Source organism: Euleptes europaea, chromosome 13 (genome assembly GCF_029931775.1).
Source record: "Euleptes europaea isolate rEulEur1 chromosome 13, rEulEur1.hap1, whole genome shotgun sequence".
Classification (NCBI taxonomy): Eukaryota; Metazoa; Chordata; class Lepidosauria; order Squamata; family Sphaerodactylidae; genus Euleptes; species Euleptes europaea.
The window spans coordinates 38271097-38284597 of record NC_079324.1 but is presented as its reverse complement, the minus strand read 5'-3'; the positions used below and the strand labels follow the sequence as shown (position 1 = coordinate 38284597).

Here is a 13501-nt window from a genome sequence, read left to right as displayed (position 1 = left end):
ATGGAACAGTGCAAAGTGCACTTCAGTTCACCATTAACAGGACAATCTCTCAGTTAGTAACCTCTTTTGGCAGCCTCAGCAGGATGTCTTTGCAGCGCTGTACACACACGACTGCTTTCTGAAAATCTCCTTCAGCCACTGCCTGAGAAAGCAACAGAAGAAAATGCCAGTGAGCTCCTAGGTGGCCACACTGGGCACTTTTAAATTAGCATTTATAAATGCATAGAATCATAGAGTTAGAAGGGACCACCAGGGTCATCTAGTCTAACCCCCTGCACAATGCAGGAAATTCACAACTACCTCCCCCACACACCCCCAGTGACCCCTACTCCATGCCCAGAAGATGGCCAAGATGCCCTCCCTCTCATGATCTGCCTAAAGTCATAGAATCAGCATTGCTGACAGATGGCCATCTAGCCTCTGCTTAAACCTCCAGGGAAGGACCACTTCAGGGAAGTGAGCACTTACCTCCAGGGAAGGAGCACTTACCACCTCCCGAGGAAGCCTGTTCCACTGAGGAACTGCTCTACCTGTTAGAAAATTCTTCCTAATGTCTAGACAGAAACTCTTTTGATTTAATTTCCACCCGTTGGTTCTGGTCCGACCTCCTGGGGCAACAGAAAATAACTTGGCACCATCCTCTCTATGACAGCCCTTCAAGTACTTGAAGATGGTTATCATATCCCCTCTCAGTCTTCTCCTTTTCAGGCTAAACATACCCAGCTCCTTCAACCTTCCCTCATAGGGCTTGGTCTCCAGACCCCTCACCATCTTTGTTGCCCTCCTCTGGACACGTTCCAGCTTGTCTACATCCTTCTTAAATCGCGGTGCCCAAAACTGAACACAATACTATAGGTGAGGTCTAACCAGAGCAGAGTAAAGCGATACCATCATTAAGAAACTAAATTTGTATTAAAAGCTAGTTCGAAAATGAGAGCCTTTTCCACCAACATACAGATTCAGCTTGATAAGAGAGAACTTTGAATACATCCTTTTCGACATCAGCTTTGTGTGTATGAGTATCTGCTTCACTGGTGCTTTTTTTTGTTAGCTGGGCATAGAGCTTCTCCAGATTCTACAAAACAAAGCATATGATAGTCTAACAAACAGCAGTATCACTCACATTATTTACTGAGATACATACTGTCAACAAGACTTTACAACTTACATTCATGGCAATCTCAAGAAATGCATTAGCAAGGGTAAGCTTTCCTGCATCCACCCACCCTTTTCCAGTCTTCATGGCCATCTGGAACAGAAAAAGAAATATGTGGGATTAAAAATATCATCGACATTGGCTGTTGTGAAATCCTACTAAACTAGTAAATATAAACAACAGAATAATAAAGCCAATAGGTCTTTACAACAACTGGTATGACTAATAATCTAAGACTGCAAACAATATATTTTAGAACAGCTCTAAATATCCGAATTGAAACACATTCCATACAACATTACAAATTATTCTAGATTGGAGTCCCTAAAGTGGTACTGTAGGCATCAAGGCCAACACTCTTCCTGGCATTTGCCAAGTGTTTTTGAAAGTGAGTGGAGCCAGGTGAGGCTTTTACCCCACAGTTCTTTACAGCATGACTGAATGTAAACTATGTGTTTGCAAAAACCATAGAGTTTTTGCTGAATCCTAGACAGATGTGATATCACTTCCAAGTTCACTTGGAATTTTTGCATCATTTCCCTCACCCTTATTGAGTGGCAATGGGAGTTGAGAGCTACCAGTTGGAGGTCTCCCACAATAGTGGAAGACCTGGCAACCCTATGTGACAGCCATTTTGTGGTTGGCTCCACCTCCTGTGGCAGCCAATTTTTAGTTGTATCTTTGTCAGAATTCCAAAGGTGACTGCAAGCTCAAAAAGGCTGGGGATCCCGCTTCTAGATGTTTATTATTACTACTATTAAGCCTTGGCAGCCTTTAAAGTGAAATTTGTCTAGCCAAATATATGTTTTTCCTTTGCCAGTTAAAAAGACACTTGAAATCTTTTTCTCTGTGCAGAACAAGATCAAGCCCAGTTTTAACCTGCTCCTGGATATACAGCATAAACTGAAATCTAACACTGAAAAAAGAAGAATTGCTGTAACTTCAGAGCTACCTCTTAGGATTTTTTTAAAATCAGAACCCAACTACAAAAAGAATATACATACAATGGGGTTGCAATTACCAAAATCTGCCTCCGCAACATCTCCTCAGGTGGATCGCTTACTTCACAAAGCATCATCAGTTTGCAGGCAACATGGCGCACTATAAGAAGACAATGTACATAAATGTTGGCTGCTTACCTCTAACTCCAACCTAAGTGGAGGTTATGAGAACAAGATTCTGTGTTGCAGTATAAAAACACAGTATTCACTATTATGAGGACCTTGAGCATGCTGAACAAGAAAGTCATCACCTACAGCTGGCATATGCTGCACTTATGAAACAAGATACTGTACTATGATGTTCATGTTCATGCAAAAGCATTTGGCTTGGGAGGATGGTAGAATCAAGAGGCTGCCTGGGAACCCTAAATTTTGTAAGATTCCTGCATTTCCCCTCCAGTACTGACATTACAAGAGGATGATCCTTTATACCTTTCCTCTTGATTTTTAGAAAACACTGCAAGGCAACACTGCTTCAGAAAGCTCTTTGTTAAATTTGCTCTAAGAACAATGAAATGTTGAGCTGTTTCTGCTGATAGGATGATGAATGATACATGTAGGGTTTTTATTTTTAAATGCCTCATATGTATATTTTGTAATCTGCACTGGACCCCTGTCTTTTTCAGGAGGAAAGGGTGTAAGTATTTTAAATAAAATACAAACAAATACACTGCAAAGAACACATCCTGGTTACAAAGTATGGATATCACACCTGTTCGTTTGCAAAGAGGTGTGCACAAATGCCAAATTTACACAAATGCCAAAACAAAAACATTTTGCTTTTGAACTCAAACATACACTTAATTCTTTGGAGATCACTGATAGTGGGGCCCATTTTCCTCATCACAGTCCAGTTCCATAAGTTGACAACACTTTCTTCAAGCTACCAAAAAAGAAAAACACAGACCTTCTTAAACTTCATATGACATTTTTAATAGGAAAAGCATACCAGTAACTGGAGCTGTAGAAGTATGTTTATTTAATTTTAACATCAGGCAGTTTTTAAAAGGGGAAGATATGAAATGGGATCTTGTTAAACATCCCATTGTTGTAGCTTCATTATGATATCCACATAAGGTTTTGGAATGATAATTTGAGAGAACTATAACAAACAGAATAGACCGTATGACTTCCCTCTGAATTGTCACCAAGGATTATTGTTGCTGTCATGTGTTAACATACGCAGCTACATCATGTCAGCTCCTAATTTTATATGTATTCTAGCCTTAAGTATATTTGACAATATGAACTTTAACACCAATGTTAAGGATGGAATACATTAAAAGGCTGTCATAACAGTTGTCAATCTCTTTGTTGTAGCTGGACCAGGCCTCAGTCATCATGGTACAAAAGGAGTCATCTTATGAAGCAGAAATCCATCTTTTTTTCAGAGAGATGGAAGAACATAGAAGCTGTTGCTTCACTGCTTGAGACCCAGGGGGACAATGGACTAGGTTCACTATAACATGGGGGAAATGGCTCCAGTAACAAGAGAGAAAACTACGTGTAGAGGTTGTATCTCAGAATGTGGCTTATATATTCCATTACACCCTAGCTGGACCATGTCCAAATCAGGAATTCCAGTGGGGCCAGGTGTTAATCGGTTGCAGCAAAAACAAAAGAGGGTCTTACGGCACCTTAAAAACCAACCGGTTTATTTAAAAGGATGCTTTCTTTAGGTAGGCTATAGTCCACTTCATCACATGCACAGGAGTGGTCTTAGTGGTTCTGGGGCCCTGGATAAGTCAGGAATGGGGCCCCAGAATCACTGCCACCCTCCACTGGGAGCCCCCATCAAATTCACCTGCTGAGGCTAAGCAACAGGCAGAACCATGGCCAGAATCTGGATGCCTGAGCCTCAGATGGAGCAGGCACAAGCAGCAGCTGTGGGCCACTCCCTGAGCCCAGGACTGGAAGGGTGTGAGTGGTAGCGGCAGGAGTCTGCTCTTTTTTCTTTTCCTCACTCTATGCGGGGCATAGGCAGTTGCTCCCCCGCGTGGGGCTGAGCTGCCCCTGTATATGCATGAAATAAACCCTCTGATAACTAAGAATTTATTTTGACAAGTGGGGGACTGGGGGGGGGGCATCTCATTTCCCCTCCCCCACTATTTCCTCTTTCCCTTCCCTGAAGACCTCCATATCCTGTTCTCTTTTCCTGCTTCCTTTACTCCTTTCCACCCATATGCCAACCCTACCTTTATCTGCCCCATTCCATCCTTCGCTCCCCTGGCAGCCTCTCCCTTAAAAAACTGTGCAGATCCAGCTGTTCCGTGGTGCTGGGCACTGAGCCAGACACAGTTGCACAGTGGGGAACTCACAAGGACTTGCAGTGGGCACATCACTTTCCCCTATATCCCTCCTCACACTATTTTTGTTTCCTTCCACTTAGCAACCCCCATATAATCTTTTCATGATTCCTTTTCTCCTTCCCACCCACCTACCAACATAGCTTTTATCTACCCCCCGCATCTTCAGCTATATTTATTATTAATTTACTTAATTTATATCCCATCTTTCTCTATAATGCAGACCCAAAGCATCTTACAGTATTCTCTTCTTGTTCATTTTATTCTCACAACCACCCTATGAGGTAGATCACGAGGGGTAGCTGTGTTAGTCTGTCTGTAGCAGTAGAAAAGAGCAAGACCCCAGTAGCACCATAAAGAGTAAAAACATTTCTGGCAGGACATGAGCTTTCGTGAGTCACAGGTAACTTCTTCTCATACCTTCCGATTCACTTCAGTATCTGAAGAAGTGAGCTGTGGCTCATATCTTGCCAGAAATGTTGTTAGACTTTAAGGTGCTACTGGACTCTTGCTATTTTCTACTGCCTATGAGGTAGGTTAGGCTGAGAAAGCCTAAAATAGCAGAATGGGAATTCAAACCTGGTTGTCCCAGATTCTAGTCCAAAACTCTAACCACCCACCACATTGGCTTTCATGGAGTGAATCATGCAAGTCAACTGGCTGCAAGTGATCCAGTGGTTGCTATAAGGCCTGGCCCCATGAATCCTCCCTTAAAGGCTGAAACAGCCCTGGAAAGGGCCCTTTGCTATCCCGTCTTTAACTGTCAGAAACCAAGGCTGGAAGGCTGGCAGTACTGTGATGGTTGCCAAGAAGCAGCCACTGAGGACGTTTGTTTCTTAAAGGGCCAAACATTGCTTCTATTATTTTGGAGGGGTTTTTTTAAAACCCTTTTTTAAAAATTTCAGATTTTTCTGCAAACCTGGGGCTTTTCTCTGATTTGTAAAAAGATCTGTCTCGTTTGTCCATGGCTCCAATTTTAGTATTTAAGCATCCATCCACACCATGTTTAGAATTAGAGATATTGATGAAGCGAGCTCCAGCCAAAACTCATACTTCAATATGTGGTTTTTAAGGTGGCACAACACTCTTTTCTATATTTTCAAATTATGTTATGAAATATTTTATTTCCGTTTGATTGAAAATTGCTGTCCAGAGGACTGTGACCCTCTTCCAGTAACTGTAGATGTTGGGCTGACAAGATTGTGCATTTTTTCTTCTTCTTCAGGTTTCTCCACCTGATGCTGTGGGAGTTGTAAGCACATCCAGGATGAGTTCCTTTGCTCCCCCATTCTTCATTGATGGGTAAGAGAGGAATCCTTGGAAGACTCCATTTGCTGTTCTGATTGCTGATCTCTTTGTGAGCTATTCTCAATAACTCCAGCTGTTGGTATAATTGGACACAACTGTACCTATGTGAGTTAATTACTACTCTTTATCACACTTATCTGGAGCACAATCTTAACCACCATAACTATGAATACCAACCTATGCGAGTCAAACTGATCAATGATAATCAGTCACATTTATATTGGGCTTTTTTGGTGTCATTTTGGTGCCACTTATATTTAAACAGCAATCTCCCTTCTCTGTTTTTACCTGGGCCTTTTGACTCTCATTCCCACTTTCCTGATTCATGTTTTTTATCTCACTGAACAGTTTCTCAATGTCTTCTGATACATTACATTGAGTTTCTTTTTTCATCAATTCTTGAATAAGTTCTGAAAGGGAAAAAAACCCAAAAAAAACAAGTAAAAGGTAATATTTTATTTCAGCAGCAAAATAAACTGCAAGAGAGAAAGGGAAGTTTAACAGATTGATCACCTGTTATCTTTGAAATTCCACAGCCTAGGCAGTTTGCTTCTTTATGAGTGAAAGAAAATAATACAAATATCATTGTGGGAGAAATACAACATGTTATGCTTTCACTGAGTTATCCATACTCTTGCAGACTCAAGATGTCAGGGTAATTCACTGGGAACATCTCCTGCACAAGCTTTGCTGAAGAGTACAAGAAAGCACACTAAAGTGGTAGACGGTGCCCTCAGTATTCAATGTGCAAATCAGTTATTTTGCTTAGGGCATGGGATCCAAACTGCTGATTACCTTTGATTTCCATTAAATTTTTCCCCTCCATCCTTCTGATTCCGAATAAAGCCCTTTAAAAACAAGGAAGTTTAATTATTATAGTTCACAAGTGTTGTCCCAGCTTGAATTTCTCCATTATCTTTCCCTCCAGATACTAATTGCATCTGTCCCTGCGGTATGTCCCATCCATTACCAAATGTTATGAGAGGCCTGAAGCCGAAAAAACAAAACAAAAAAAGGATAATTAATTCATGTCAAAATGTGAAGCTCCTCCATTGTCTCCTCTGTCTGCCTCTAAGTTACCTTCTCTTACCCTTCCCTCAGATTCTTTCTTAGTTCACGCATGCAGGCGAGCAAGGTAAAAATGAGGGACCAAAATGCACTGTACTATTAATGTTCTCTCTTGTCAAAAGAAATCCTACAAATAGAAAACCAGAGCAGCAAACAAAGAGAAGGGTAGAAACTTTCTTCTTCTTGCGCTATTTGCACTTAGGTTTTTTTTTTTTTTAATGTAAAGAAAGATTCCAGACTGAAATAGTGTAATGGTTCATCATCTCATTCCCTTGCATGTGTCAACCAGGCCTCAGACTACCGCCTGTTCTACATCCTTCCTTTCTTTTTATGACGGCCATGTTTTAGTCATTGTTCCATTGATTTCTTTTTCCACGTTCAATCTGACCTGCCTCGGGGCTGTTTTTAAGAAGGGCGGGGCATGAAAAATTCAAAATGAAACGAGAGATTTCCACCAAAACCTTTCCTCACACTGGTGAAACTACAATCGCGTAGAGACTTCTCCCCTCCCCCACCCCCGGATGGTTTCGACCTCCCACAATCCCGCTTCGCTGTCTCTCAGGAACGAAGGTTCCCGCCCAAACTGCACCACGCCCCCTCCCCCCACTCCTTCCCGCGTCTCCTTAGGCAAGCTGAGAAGGTAACGGAAGGGAGCATGCGCGCACTATAACTCGAAAAGCCTACAACCTCCAGCATTCCCTGCGACAAGGCCACCCTGCGCCGGAGACGGCCCCTGATTGGCTTTTCTTGGGCTCCGTAGGTGATGTCATTTCTTCCGGTCGCCGGGAGGAATGACATTACCTACGGAACCCAAGAAAAGCCAATCAGGGGCCGTCTCCGGCCTGTCAATATTGTGATTGACAGGCGCTGCAACCAATTATTTGAAAGGCCTGCTTGAAGCCGATTGTGAATAGTTTGTAAGCGGGACTCGTCAAGATGTCGGGGGTTCTGAGCACGACGTTGCGAAGGCTGAATAGCGACTCGTACTGCGAAATCAGCCGTTACCGCGACCAGCGCTTTCAGGTAGGAAAAGGAGAGGCTGGAGGGGGGTTCAGTCTAAGGTACATCCCCGGGGGAGGGGGATGCTTTGTACGTGGTCAGGCGTTTTCTGCCATTCCTCCTTACACGGTAAGGCCATTTGTACATGTTTGGAGTCGCCCTCGCTTTCGGGTCCATTTAAAAAAAAAAACAACTCTTTGGTTCTTTGTAGAGATAGGGTTGCCAACCTCCAGGTAGGGCCTGGAGATCTCCCAGAATTACAGCTGGTCTCCCGACTACAGAGAGCACTTTATCTGGAGGGAAAATGGCTGCTTTGGAGAGGGGAACTCTGTAGCTTAATATCTACTGATGTCTTTCCCCACAAACCCTGCACTCCCCACTCTCCACCCCCAAATCTTCAGGAATTTCCTGGCCCAGAGTTGGCAGGCCCACGTAGAGGACAACTAGAACGCCCTCAGCCTTTTGTTTATGCCACTTTTTTAGAGGTGGAGCTTTGCTTGTCTTTTTCCTCTGCTAACAGGGCATCTTGTTTGTGGAGTTGGAAATCTAGGAAAGCGGCTCGAACAAGTGCTGTGTAGAGGTGGCATAGAAATTTTCTAAATAAGTAATAAAACAAATGGGAGCTGACATTGCTAGAGATAAGGGATGCTCAGCGTAGACCTGGAGAAGAGAGATGAGGTGGGGTAAGATGGAGAGGCCCTGCATAGCTTGTAGAGGCTGGTTAATATGACCCTGTGGCTAAAATGGTAGAGCATATGGGTAGAATTAGCTGCAAATCCACACAACAATATTGATCTTGAGCAGAGCAGAATTAAAATTTGGGAGGCATAAAGCTTCCTTTTCAGCCCATGAGGGGTGATGTACTACTACCTTTGTGACATGGAAATGTAGGTAGTAAACCCTATGGGGTTGCCATAAGTCAGCTTTGACTTGACGGCACAAAAAAAGGCCATTCTGGTCTCTGTGGATGTGATGGCACAGGAGTGCTATGATATAATTAATATGGTAAAATGATTTTAGGACACATTCCCCCATTACCGGTGTTGCTGGGGTGGGAAATACTAGAAAAATCCTATGTGCCAGTTGATTGTAGGAGCTAGTATTAGTAAATAACTATTTTAAATTTGGGAGTGACTAGGCAGCTGGGATTTCCCCCCCAGTGTATTTAATTTGGGACGATTGGCGCATCTTGCATTACTAATAAGGTGTCTTTGAACTGGCTAGACCCAACATAAGATGTATTGACTCAATCAAGGTGGTATGCCAATAAAGGTATTGAAATTGACTCAGTCAGGGAAGCCAGGGACCTCAGTTTGCAAATCCTGAGCAAGGCTTTTAACAACGGGACGTTTTGGAGGACAATGATTCATAGGGTCACCATGAGTTGAAAGCAACTTGATGGCACTTAACACACACACACACACACACACACATAGCCTAGCTCTTAATGTTCTAGATTTATGGAAGATGTATTCCCAGATCTGAGTATCAGAAAATGTCTCGATAGATTGTCCTTGTCTCATGAAGGCACTGGGAGTATATCTTCGGTTCTGTTTTGCCTAATCTAGTCCATTGGTACTGAAAGATTGGTGCTATAGTTTGCTATGCGTTGCTGGCAAATGGTTCTCCCCCCCCCACACACACACACACACTGGTTGTTTGCTAATGCTAGCCTTTTCCTCAACCTTTATCTTACTTGGGTAACCTTTATGTATGTAGCCAAATTATTTCTGCCTCTTCTACAGTGAATAACACATTTGGTGCTCAGTGATGCTATAAACGGAAAGTATGTGACACTGTTTCTCCCCCCCCCCTGTCCTTTTCCCAGGGCAGCCATTCCGAGCAGAAGAAGGTTCTGAAGCACGCTACCACACTTTATGTAGGCAATCTGTCCTTCTATACCACAGAGGAGCAAATCCATGAGCTCTTTTCCAAGTGTGGGGATGTCAAGCGCATCATCATGGGGCTTGACAGGGTGAAGAAAACCCCATGTGGCTTCTGCTTTGTGGAGTATCCTTGGCCTTTGATTTAATTGTTTGCTGTTGTTTATTAAAAACATTTTAGCCGGCTTTTCACCCTAGCAGGGTCCAAAAGGCGGTGAACATAAAAACATTTGTACAACTAAACCACAGTTAAGAATATAAAGTATAATTAAGAATATAAAGTATAATTAAAAACTCATAAACAACATTAGGAGGGCCAAAAAACATTATTGGGGTATACCAGATGAAACAAAAAAGTCTTTAAGTGCTGGTGAAAGACACCAATAGAGAAGGACATGAATCTCCCTGGAGAGGAAGTTCCAGAATTTTGGTGCCATGATGGAGAAGGCCCTTTCTTGGGTTGTCACCTGTGTAGACTCGGATGGCAAGGGCAACAAAAGTGGGGCCTCCAAGGATTATTGGAGTGAGTGGGTAGGTTCGTATGGAAGAAGGTAGTCCTTACGGTATGTTGGTCCCATACCGGGCAGGGTTATAAAAGTCAATACCAGGACCTTGAACTGAGCCCAGAAGCAAATTGGAAGCCAGTGTGGGTGGAACAAGACTGGAGTGTTCCCTACTACCCTCTCCAGTTAACCCTCTGGCTGCAGCATTTTGTACCAGCTGTAGCCTCCACAATCTTCAATGGCAGCCCCATATGGAATGCATTGCAGTAATCTAATCTAGCTGTTACCAGGGCATGCTGCAGTCCCCCAGCACCACACTCTGGAGGTAAGTTTGGAACCACCGCAGAACAGTGCCTCCCAGTTGCACTATTTGTTGTGTACCTATTTGAAGTCTTATTTTTCATTTTAAAAATTGGTTCTTGGAGCAGTTTGAAACACCTAAATCCAGGTTCCCTAGTGGTCACAAGGTCTGGTCTTTCTGTGCCTTTGTTATATAATAGCCTAACTGTGTAATCATAGGAGCCCCGTGGTGCAGAGTGGTAAGCTGCAGTACTGCAGTCCAAGCTCTGCTCACGACCTGAATTCGATCCCAACGGAAGTTGGTTTCAGGTACCCGGCTCAAAGTTGACTCAGCCTTCCATCCTTCCGAGGTTGGTAAAATCAGTACCCAGCTGGCTGGGGGTAAAGGGAACATGACTGGGGAAGGCACTGGCAAACCACCCCGTAAACAAAGTCTGCCTAGTAAACGTCGGGATGTGACATCACCCCATGGGTCAGGAATGACCTGGTGCTTGCACAGGGGACCTTTACCTTTTTAACTGTGTGATGCCTTGTATTTCTGTGACTGGGCTGTAACACTTCTAATTGTAGGTGAGACTGAATGAACTAGCATGTTGAAGTAAAGGTTTCTTGAATCTATTTACATATTCTTCCTTCAAAATTGGTGACAGGTGGGGCTCTGAAGTAGTATCCAGGCTGATAGACTTGCTTAGCTTTAACAGTGAAACAGCATTGTATTGTACTTAGTATTCTCTGGATCATGGGAAAAAGTTATGAACCTCTATCTGAGACCCCGAAGAGTCACTGCTGGTCTGAGTAAACAATACTGACTTCAATGGACCAAGTATCTGATTCAGTATAAGGTAGCGTCATGTGTTCATGTGAACCAATTGACTTTTGATTGGGGGATGGGAGCTTTGGGGATCTCTGGCTCTCCTCCTGTCTTCTCTTTAGCTTGGGCCAGCCAGCACCAGCTCTTTAAATGGTCCCATGAGTCTTTCCTTATAGTAATATTCCAGATACTACACTAGAGTAGATGCTGAGCATTCTATGCGGTTCATCAATGGAACTCGGCTGGATGACCGCATCATCCGAACAGACTGGGATACCGGGTACAAGGAAGGACGGCAGTTTGGCCGTGGGAAGACAGGAGGCCAGGTAAGGAACACGAGGTTTGTGGGATAAGTTTGAGGAATCCAGCAGATATTTGGCTGGACTGGTTCTGATTTTTGTCTGGATATGTGCTGTGCTCCAAGTTCTCAGGATGGGGCTGCCTACTAAGGTATGCCAATAAATGTCTAGCTAGTGCAATAAGTAGGCTTGTCATAAATGGTGTTTTCAAAATTAAGACCTGGATTGGAAACTGCAGCAGAGACAAGAGTGTGAAATTGAATAGCTGTGGGTCCTAGTTCTTCCAGGCCAGAGAGCTAACTTTGTTCTCAGTAGAATTGTCTCATGGGAGACTTCTAAGTAAGCTTGTAAGCTTGCCTGGAGAAATATGTTCTGTCTCTTTAGTAGAAGATTAATGGGATGTTATTTACTAGGTGATGTTACATACCTGTATGCCATGAGAAGCTTCAACTGCTCATTTCCACACATTAAACCTCTATTAAAGGAACAGGATGCTTTTCTTCGAGATTGTTCTAAAACAATGCCAACTTGAGCTCTGACAAATTCATTATTAAAAATTTCAGGCTATCGTCTGTATAGGCACCTGTGGCTTTGGTGAGGTGAAAAAAAAACCCTCATGACACCAACTTAAACTGATAGTTCTGAGCATGTATCCATGACTTGGTTGCTCGTTTTTCTTCCTCTGTAGGTGCGAGATGAATACCGGACAGAATACGATGTTGGAAGAGGTGGCTTTGGCAAGATGGTTCAGATGCAAAAGACAAATCAACAGACAGTGATCTACTAGCAACTTCTTGGATTGAGGGCAGGAGTGGGAGAAGAGGAAGACAGGATTCTTCCAGGACTGTTGGGTGTGTGTAGTTCATGATGGCAGAACTATCCCTGGACTCAGAGGGAAACAAGGTGATAGTTTGACAGCATTCTTGGCAGTCTGCAGTTCTAGCTGCCCTTGAGGGCATCTCGCTCTGGCTAACACGGGTGACTTCTTCCAGGGGTATGTGCTTGTTCTGCAGTATCTGAGGCACAGGGCCAAGGAATCCAAATGTTGTCAGAATCTTTGTCTGAGCTGGATTATGTCAGAAGACACATTGGCCTGTGGAATTTGAATGTCTCTTTGCACTCCTTGCTTTTCCTTAGTAATAACTTGAGTGCCCTAGTTTGTCTCTGTTTTGAATCCTTTATTCTTTTTTTTTAAAGATTCCTAAATAAACTGTGCAACCTGTAACTTCTGCTGTAGCCTGTAATCAAATGGCGGGTAAAGAGAATAAAGAATGAAACTTCTCCCAACCAAGGGAGTTGTGACTTTTCTGGTTGGTACTGTTTCTTCTTATAGGTAACTATTTATTTCCTGTGCCAAAAGGGAATGGTAAACTCGAAGGGGGAGAGGAATGACTTCCATTTGCCTCTTTCAGTCTTCAGGGAATCTCCAGCAGGAACCTGAAATTCTTCCTTCCCATAGGCTCTTTGAGCCAAGTTCTTACCCTACAGCTGTCTCTCCATGGCAACATCATGCAGGACTCTGCACCAAGCTAGCCACCGTTAGGGCCAAACTGGATGTGACAATGTCCTTGTAGCCATCATGAGGATGTCACTGCCATTTTAAAGTCATTTTAAAACGCCATGAGGGTGCTCTTGTTCACAGCCACCTTTTCAAGTTCCAGTGCTTTGTGCCTGTGTGTGTTGGGGGGATAGCACTTGACTTGGGGAGACTTGAGTGACTCAATCAGGATTGGGCTCTAGCGAGTATTTTAAATTGTCAGGCCACCACAAGGATACCATCATGTCCAGTTTGGCCCTTAGGGTAGTCTACAAGAGGACAATGCAGATGCTGACACTAGCAGTGGTTGGTGGTTTTCTTGCATTGTTC

At 43.3% G+C, this 13501-nt stretch overlaps 2 protein-coding genes across 2 annotated transcripts in view; one reads left to right on the top strand and one right to left on the bottom strand.

Annotated features, from left to right (window-relative positions):
• TEX11 (testis expressed 11) overlaps positions 1 to 6579 on the bottom strand; it is a 37502-nt gene extending 30923 nt beyond the window's left edge. The window contains exons 1-7 of the mRNA XM_056859013.1: positions 6567 to 6579; positions 6060 to 6181; positions 2956 to 3040; positions 2178 to 2257; positions 1169 to 1249; positions 956 to 1075; positions 62 to 142 (exon numbers count right to left, since the gene is read on the bottom strand). Coding sequence (XP_056714991.1) covers positions 62 to 142; positions 956 to 1075; positions 1169 to 1249; positions 2178 to 2257; positions 2956 to 3040; positions 6060 to 6181; positions 6567 to 6579 — 582 coding nt within the window. The remainder of the gene's footprint in view (positions 1 to 61; positions 143 to 955; positions 1076 to 1168; positions 1250 to 2177; positions 2258 to 2955; positions 3041 to 6059; positions 6182 to 6566) is intronic.
• Positions 6580 to 7775: 1196 nt separating this feature from the next.
• On the top strand, positions 7776 to 12509 carry NCBP2 (nuclear cap binding protein subunit 2). Its single transcript, XM_056859810.1, has 4 exons — positions 7776 to 7862; positions 9667 to 9848; positions 11523 to 11661; positions 12323 to 12509. The coding sequence occupies exons 1-4, from the start codon at positions 7776 to 7778 to the stop codon at positions 12419 to 12421; spliced, it is 507 nt and encodes a 168-aa protein (XP_056715788.1). The 3' UTR covers positions 12422 to 12509.
• Positions 12510 to 13501: the final 992 nt, after the last annotated feature.